Here is an 8,976-nt window from a genome sequence, read left to right as displayed (position 1 = left end):
CGGCCGCCCCCGGGCCCGCTCCCGCTCCCGCTCCCTCCGAGCGCCGGCCCCGCACCGCCCTTTGTTCGCCCCGGGGCAGCCGGACGCGGCCAAGGGCTCGGCTCGCAACGAGAGGGATCGGGTCTTCCCCCGAGTTAGGTGCCCGCACCACCGCTCTTGACAGCCCGGTCCAGATCCTGGCCACCCTTACTGTGAAAAAAACTTCCAACCTGAATCTGCTCCGCACTAGTTTGCACCCATTAGTCCTAGTTACTCCTGGGAGCACATCTCCAATTCCCTGTTGTCCTCCCTGGATCAATTTACAGGCAGCTAGCTACAAGGCGGCCCCTCACACCTCTCCTAGTTACAACTTCCCCACTTAACGCGGAACCGATGAACCAATGTTATAAATGGGGGGTTGGTTCTTGAACCCAGGCCCGATACCCTTTTTTCACCAAAAACACCCCCCAATTTTGCACTCGATCAATTCTAGATGAGCAATATAGCTGTATTAATGCATTTATATTGTAAATAGCAATCATAGCGATTTGGAAGGACTTCTTTGAGGTGACTTTGCTGGACTTTTTGAAGGGCTCTTGGTTGGACTTTTTGAAGGGCTGTTTGGTGGCTGGAGTCTCCTCTGGAGTCTTGGGCGCAGGTTTTCTGGAGGCCTGTCTGCTTTCTTCAAGGAAGTGTCCAAGGAGGTTTGGACAGATGTTCTCCAGGGAGATGAGCGACGCAGCGGACTTGTTCACTAGCGTGGCGCCGCATCGGATCAAGTATTGTAAAGTCAAAAGGGACATCAGAAAGTTGCAACAGGGTGTCAATTTCTAAACATTGGAAGTGGAAACCTTGCAACTCAAAATGTTGTCAGTCGAGGACTGCCTGTACTTGAGGTCTCAAGGGGGCCTGAACCGCGCTCAGCCCCAACGCCCCACCTTCGAGGAAGCGGGCAAATTGGCTACAGCCTCAGCTGCAGAAAACCAGCTGAGAGCCAGTCACTGAGCGCAAATCCTGCTTTTTAACCAGCTCTTGCCATTAGAGGTACAGCAGGACCAGGCTACTAGAGAGTTTCTTTCCTCGCTTCTCCATTCCTGCCGCACATCAGGGGATCTGGCTGCACAGTTTCTTAGCAAGGGGTGGCCCAATGCATGGAAAAGCCCATTTGACCAAGTCTGTTCCTTATCCCTTCATGGGAGTTCACTGGGCTTATTGGCAAAGATGCAAGCCAAGCCTTGCAGAGCCCCAGGGGCTGGGACACATACCGTGCAGAGGTTGGCGTGACTTGACATGGCCTCATTGAGAACCAGAAAGCAACAAGTTGTTGGCAACTTCCTGTTGGACTCTTCCCTGGCTGGGTTGCGAGTCCTCTTGATGCATCTAATCGCTCTTTTTCAGCCCTCTGAGTCAGCAGCCAGTTCTCCTCCAGCCTGCAGCTGACTTGAAAATAAAAGAATGCATTTGTTTCTATGCCTTTCAGAGGGTCCCCAGGCACCGCTGAGAGCATCCCTGCAAAACAGCCTGCTGAGCTAAGAGGCCATGCACACTGTTCACTTTCAAGAGAAACCTGGATGCTGGGAAAACGTCAGAAACATCTGGGTTGGGCTCCCTGCCGGTTCCTGTCCTGGTCCTCTGGTCACCTCTGGGCTATTTGCCACAGATGCCTGTGTTTAGTTCTCTTTGCTGAAGCATTGGGAGACTCTTGGCTAAATGCCATCGACATTTAGAGTGGTTGCACTGCTGTTCATTAGCTTGCTACCACTTCACAGCCAAAGGAGTGGGCTGTGAGCACTGCCTCCTTGCAGCTGGAGAAGAAAGCAGGCTGCACACCAGTAAGTCCTGCTAGCCCCATTTTGGGGCTAAACCTGCACCTTTCTGATTCCAGGCAGGGCAGGACTTGGTCTCCCCATGGCAGACCTCAGACCATTGCATGTGGGAGGCAGCTCCCAGGCCTCATGGCCCAGCACCCAAGTGGGTTTCTGCAAACAGCAAGCCAGACAGAAGAAAGGGCAAGATCAGCGTCTGCACACATCCTGCACAAGGTAGCTCTGACTCCAGGCAGGATCTCTCAATGCGGAGCTATGGAGGCTTAAGAGACTAGTCAGCACCCTCCACAGCATCTCTGCTGCTTCTGCTCCCTTTGCTCATGCTGTGCCACAGGGCAGGGAGTGTGACCTCTGAGACAGTCTTGCAGCCAGCTGCAAATACCCCTTGGTGTTGTGGTGCCCATGCTGGGGTAAGCTCCTGCTGGGACCTCTGCTTTGGGAAACGGCAAACTTTGTTCAGATCCCTGCTGCGGAGGAGCAGGGGAGGCAGAGGGATTGTCAAGTGTGGGCAGGCATTGGAGAGGGTGTTTGTAGTGTGGTAGCAGCAGAGCTCCTCCTCCGCTGTGCTGGTAGCACGTGGCTGTGTCCACCAGTACAGAGGGGCTGGGGCTGACAACCAAGCGTGAGGGTGCAGATCAGACCATGTGCGTATCAGTGGCTGTGGCATTCCCCGGGTTGCCCCAAGGAGGCAGGAGTCTCTTCAGGCAAAGGCGTGACCTACTAACGAGGATGCCGTCCTTGCATCCATTATTCACCAGCCTCCAGGGTGACCATGCCACTGTGCATCAGCACAGATCCACCATCAATTATACAGCGCTCTTATGGTTCAATGCCAGTCCACCCACGTGGGCGGGTCAGGAATCCAGGGCAGGCACAGCCAGGCCCTGCCGAGCCCTGTGGGCCATGCCCTAGTCGGCTGCATGCCAGCCTCGGCTCTCTGGCCTTCCCTTGTTTCCTTTGCGGGGAGCCTCACTGAGTGACCAGTCCCAGTGTCTTGGTGACACAGCAGTGACAAGATCTCTTTTCCTTGCAGCTTAGCCCTGCTGTTTAGGCTCAGGCCAAGGTCTTTGCCGTCTTGTGGGGGCTGTGGGGTAACAAAGCATTTTCCCTGGCACATGCCCAGCAGCACACATGTATGTACACACACTCACTGCTCAGGTCACGAGAGTCCCTCTCCATCACAGTCATGCAGTGCTTTATTTTCCATAGATCCTTGTCACAGGGCAAAGCCGGCCGTGTTAGAGGCAACAGAGCTTGGGGTAAGCAGAAAGCAGTGTGATCCTCAGGTCTGGCCCCTGTGCGATGCACGGGTTTCTCTGACTTAGCCTGTCTGAACCAGAGCAGCTCTTGGCTTTATGAAGCTGCTACCACCCTCTGCCTCTCCAGGTTGCAACAAGCTGTTGCAAAGGTGTGGTACAGTAGCAAAGATCTGCACTGTCTTTAGTCCAGCTTTGGCACTACCTTCAGAAAGCCCAAGCGCTGTGTGCAAGCAGTTGCCCTCTTCTACAGAGTGTTCAGCAAATGCCCACTGCCTCTGTTGCAAACAGACCAGCCCGATACAGGAGTAACTGCTAGTGTGGTCTTGCAGGCTCCTTCTCTCACTGGCCCAGGCCCTCGGTCCAGACTCCTCTGATCCCTGGGGAAACCCATGAGCTCACACCCGACTCCTGCTGGAGTCACAAGGGCTCAAGGATGTGCCTTGAAGTTCAGCTTTCCTGAATCAGGGCCAGTCAGACAATTCTCCACAGAGCCAGCCGACTCCTGAATCGCACCCAGGGACATGGCCAGGACAGCTGTGGTGAGAGCTCCAGCAAAGTGACATTCCCATCCTACGCCAGCCCTTGCTGCATCCTGCAGAGCAGATGCAGAGAGGTGAGGAGGGCTGTGGGAGCTGCTGGGCCCTTTGGGGCTAAGCCAGGGCTAGCCCACTTGTTTCTCTTGGTAGGGTACATAGTGGGAGCTGGGGCCAAAGGGTGGTTGGTGCCTTGGCAAACCTGGGTTATGGATAATAGCCAAGTGGACTGGCCTGGAGGGCTGCCTCTCCACTCCTGTGTCTGTCCCCCCAGGTGGATAGCAGAGCTTCCTGGCTCTTGGTGAAAGGGTGAGCACAGACCCCCTGTGCCATCTGGGGCCTGTGAGCTCCCTGGCAGGGTGCGAGCTCATCAGCCCGACAGGCAGCTCCCCCATGGGCTGCAGGCCTGGCTGGCCATTCCCATAGGGCCCTGCTCATGCTCACCAGAGCTGCACGGCTGCCTCTGATGGCACAGCCCCATTTGCATCCCCTTAGCATCACCCCTCCATGTCCCTCTAGTTCTCTGGTTGTGACATGCAGCCCCCAAGTCTCTTTACTCCCCTTTGGACCTGTCCTTCAGTGACCACAAGGCGACTGGAAGAGATGGCCTGGCCCCTCTCCCAGCCCAGGGTCCATACAACCCACTTGCCCGCTCCCACAAGGTGTTGATTTTGCAGATCAGAACCCAGGCTTTGCAAATGCAAATTCTGACTGCTTATCTCCCCACCCACCTCCCCAGCCCCTCCTCTCTTGCTGCCAGAGGCAGCACAGCATCCTTCACCCCGCTGCATCCAGCCCAGCTCCAGGGCTGGAGCTCCTTTAAGCTTGCCTGCAGGCTGGCGAGTATGCAGTAGCAGGGCCTGCCGCCCATGGGCTTAGCTCTGAGCTGCTGACAGCTCCTGGGGCAGGTCAGTGTGCTCAGCCAGGCCAGAGCCCAGGCTCCCTGCTTACCTTGCTATAGCCATACACAGTCACAGCAGGGTTGTTGGCTCCTGCATCAATGTGGAAAAGTTGCCGCCTCTTCTTCCCATGGTGAGCCATGGCCCTTCCCCTTCCAGTGCTTTGGCCATCATCTGCAGAACCTGGGGGGGAGCATGAAAATCCAATCAGCTCTTCTGTGCCAGAAAGGTTAGAAGAGCCAGTCCCACCCAAAACTAAATACTCACAACATAAGAACACACATTTCATAGCAAATTCAGTAACAAAATAGAGGACAGATATGAAGGACTAAACAGTACAGATAAGGTATATCAAATTTGCATTTTATAAATTTTAACTATACTTATCTCAAGGCATAATGATCTGATCGGTATTTGAAAGCAATTAAATCTTAACATTTCTAAGCTCCAAATCTTCAAAAGCCTCTACCAGGTGGGCAGCCCATTAGGGAAAGTATATTTTTTTACCTAGGCTAGCTTTTACCTTGTTCATCTACAGAGAGGATAGTCAGCAAGAACCATAGTTCAAGGCTGAATAGTAAAGATTTGGAGATGAACCTAGTTTTTATAATCTTTGGCTTGGCTAAAGTATCAAGAGAGCTTATTAAACATGCTAAAAACTATAGAAGAGTTCCCATGATGTGCTATTTTGATTAATATTCTTTTTTAATATTTACTTTCAATAAATGAAAGCTTAAATTAAACAACAATAAATACATAATGTAAACAAATAAATAATGTTTAATATCAATAGATAGTATTTAATTACCATTACATTATTTAAAATCCTGTAACTGCAACCACCTCCTGGCAAATAACACACTGCCCAAGTGTGCAGCAGCAAAGACCGAGGGACATCACCAAACCCTTAGATGCCCTGCTACCCATATCTCAGCAATGTTGCAGAGTGGGATGGATGTTAAGAGTGGGGCTCATCCAAGATCCCTGTGCCTGTGAAGCCCCCCTGAATGGATGTACCTCCAAAGGCCATTTTACCAGGAATTGCCCAGACCGGCTCTACTGACGCCAAAAAACACACCTCTTGTGAAGCAGCTCATGAAGGGATGAACAGACAAGAAAGGCAGAGGCAAGGCAGGCTGAAGGTCACATCCAGCTGCTCCCTGGATGTTGCTGGGCAGGCAGGAGGAGGGTCAGGAATGCTTCCAGGGCTTGGCATTTCTTCCCAGGTACCTGCCACAAAGCTCAGGACAAAGCTGGTCTCTGCAGACTGTCTGGGCCAAGAGTCTGTCTGTGGGTGCAGCCTTTTCCCAGGCATGGGTTCAACCAAGAGGTCTTTACCTCTGTTTCTAGGCTGTCTGCCTCCTGCCAAATGAGCCAGGGCTTGGACACTCCTTGCACACAACAAATGCTTAGGCTCCCCAGGGGTTTAATTGTCCTGTAGGATTTGCCTGCCATCCTGCTTGGGGGAAACAGTTACTAGAGAGGATGCAGAGAGCCTGCTTTCTTTTCTTCTGGGCCCCAATTTGTCACAGCATTAAGGTATGTGCTTCACGGACCAGCTGGTTTCCCAAAGGGCAATGGGAAAACTTCCCAAGCACTTCCACCTGGCCCAGGCCTACTCCTGTTCAACCAAGACTTGAAGCCCAGGTTCCAGTTTAAGCACAGGCATGCTGAACTGAGCTTTGCTGAGCCTGATCACAAATACACAAGGGCTTTTGTCGTTGCTGAATCTCACAGTTTATCACAATCCATGGGTGCAAACCCTTTGCCTCTATTTGAATGACTCCAGATTTCCAGCAGTGTCAGAGGAGGGGCAGACAAGGAGACTCCTGGATTTTTTTCTGCAGGAAAAAGGATCACAGCTGGGTGCATCTAGATGCTGCCCAAGAGCCACGAAGGAGGCAGGGTGGGAAGCCACTGGATAGCAGAAGTCAGGGCTGGCAAAGTAATTAAGGAGGACATTTACTCCTGGCCTGGCACATGTCCAGCTGAGCTTCCAATGGCTGAAGAGATGGCAGAATGGATGTTTAAAAAGAGAGAGGCTCCAGGAGCAGGCGGCAGCATCATCCAAGCTGAGCTGGGGCGTGGCATGCACCATGAAGTCAGGCAGAGCAGATGAAGCAGAGCGTGGAGGCACCTGTAGCACAAGGGGAGAAGCAGAGAGCACAAGTGGAGCAAAGCCCTTGAGGTGATCACGAAACACCCATGCTAGAGGATGCGCTGCCAGGGGGTGGGGAAGCTGCAGTAGTCCTCAGGGGTAGGAGAGAGCATTGCCCATCACTTTACACTGCCAGCTCTTTGGGGCAGGGATCTCATCTTACGTTTGTATGGCACCCAGTGCATGGGATCCTGGCCCCAAGAGATGCTGCCTCCACACTGCTAATCCTCCTAATCAGTCAGCAATAATAACAGCAGATGCCACTGCAAGCAAGTGGTCAACTAAAGGCCTAGTCTTCATGTGCTTAGCCCCTGCAGTCTCGACTGCACTGACATTGCAGAGTGCATGTGCCATAAAGAGCAAGGGGAATGCTGCGCTCCCCTGCCCCTACCGCCCATGAAGCTCCATCCAGGCTGCAGCTGACTGGACACCCACCACTTATATGACCCCAGGCCAGTCTTTCCTCATCAGGAAGGGTCACTCCACAGCATGCAATCACTTCCCAGCTTGCAAAGTCAGGGGCTGCTTAGCTGCAATCTATGGGGTAGAGCCAGCAGCAAGCACTCGAGGGCTGGATTTCCACTTCTATTGTGCTGGTGTAAAACTAGAGCCAGTCCATCAGCTGGTTTCCTCCAGATTTACACCAGGGCATGAGCATGAGGTGGCCTGCACATGGTATGGTGTGCAGTGCCACCAAGGCATGAACCCCCGTGGGATGGAGCCTCTGTCCATCACAGGGAGATGCTTGTCCAGGGGCCTTTGCTGGTTCAAAAGCAATGTCCCTAAGCAGTGGATTTTATTTTGGCTGGGATCTTGGGCCAACACTCTGCCTGTGTGGTCGGGGGGGGGGCAGCAGGACCAACGCCAGGGGACACCACCTGAGCCTGTGCCCATCTGCTCTCAGCTGGATCAGAGCCAGGGTGGCGAGAGCGAAGAAGCAGTGTGCAGTGCCCTCTGGCGGAAGACTGCAGGGACTGCAGGCTCTAGGTGCAGGGAAGCAGCTGGAAGGGGTTAGAGGTGTGCAGAGCCTTCCTGCAGGCTGGGGTAGGCAGTGTAGGGGCTTTGCACGCGTGCAACCCACCTCTGGGTGTAGAGGCACCCCTGGCTCCCTCAGAGCCAGGAGCTCCGGGGCTTAATCCTAGCTGCAACACATGACTCCTTTGGCAAAGCTATTCTCCACCCCCCAGTGCCAAGTGGCACCCACCCTGCAGAGCCAGGAGAGGGGCCCTGCAGCAAAGGGCGAGGGAATAGCCATGCCCAGGCCAGCACAGAGGCTGGAGACTCGCATTGTTCCTTTCAATCTCAAATAAGCTGAATTGCAGCTGGATGCAGTACTGGGTGGGGGCCAAGAGGTGCCAGACAGTTCTTGTTGAGCAGGTACTCCTTCAGACATCTGGAGCTGGTGATGATGCTGTTGAGCTTGGTGAGGAGCAGGCAGCTGCAGGGCAGAAAGCAAGGAGAGGGCATTAGCCAGGTTTCCCTGCTCACTCTCCATCTTCAGGGAAGACTGCTGCGTGGGTCAATGGCTGCGGGAGGCTGCGTACTGCCCAGTGATCAGGGAAGGAAGGGCAACCCCAGCTCATGTATGGAGTCGCAGCACTCATCCCCATCTGGTCGTACTCCACATTGCAGGGGTGCTGGTCTGTAGCCAGGATGGCAGGCACACTTGTAGCTGCCCAGTGTGCTCACACAGTGCTGCTCAAACCCCCATTGTTGGCACCAAGCACTCGTCCACCTCGGAGGAGGGAGGAAAGGGAAAGGGATCTTGGAGTCCTAGTGGACTCCAAGATGAACATGAGTCGGCAGTGTGACGAAGCCATCAGAAAAGCTAATGGCATTTTATCGTGCATCAGCAGATGCATGACGAACAGATCCAAGGAGGTGATACTTCCCCTCTATCAGGCGCTGGTCAGACCGCAGTTGGAGTACTGGGTGCAGTTTTGGGCGCCACACTTCAAGAGGGATGTGGATAACCTGGAGAGGGTCCAGAGAAGGGCCACACATATGGTTAAGGGCTTGCAGGCCAAGCCCTATGAGGAGAGACTGGGGCACCTGGACCTCTTCAGCCTCCTCAAGAGAAGGTTGAGAGGTGACCTTGTGGCTGCCTATAAGTTCATCACGGGGGCACAGAAGGGAATTGGTGAGGTTTTATTCACCAAGGCGCCCCCGGGGGTTACAAGAAATAATGGCCACAAGCTAGCAGAGAGCAGATTTAGACTAGACATTAGGAAGAACTTCTTCACAGTTCAAGTGGCCAAGGTCTGGAACGGGCTCCCAAGGGAGGTGGTGCTCTCCCCTACCCTGGGGGTCTTCAAGAGGAGG

The 8,976-nt window shown here is 53.7% G+C and overlaps 1 protein-coding gene across 1 annotated transcript in view; it reads right to left on the bottom strand.

The window, feature by feature from the left end:
- Window positions 1-8,976, bottom strand: part of BMP1 (bone morphogenetic protein 1) — a 75,426-nt gene that overhangs the window by 65,859 nt on the left and 591 nt on the right. Inside the window, exon 2 of the mRNA XM_025210348.1 lies at window positions 8,016-8,092. Coding sequence (XP_025066133.1) covers window positions 8,016-8,092 — 77 coding nt within the window. The remainder of the gene's footprint in view (window positions 1-8,015; window positions 8,093-8,976) is intronic.

This window comes from Alligator sinensis, unplaced genomic scaffold (genome assembly GCF_000455745.1).
Source record: "Alligator sinensis unplaced genomic scaffold, ASM45574v1 scaffold722_1, whole genome shotgun sequence".
Taxonomy (NCBI): domain Eukaryota; kingdom Metazoa; phylum Chordata; order Crocodylia; family Alligatoridae; genus Alligator; species Alligator sinensis.
The sequence above is the reverse complement of the archived record's forward strand: the minus strand, read 5'-3'. Positions and strand labels throughout refer to the sequence as shown.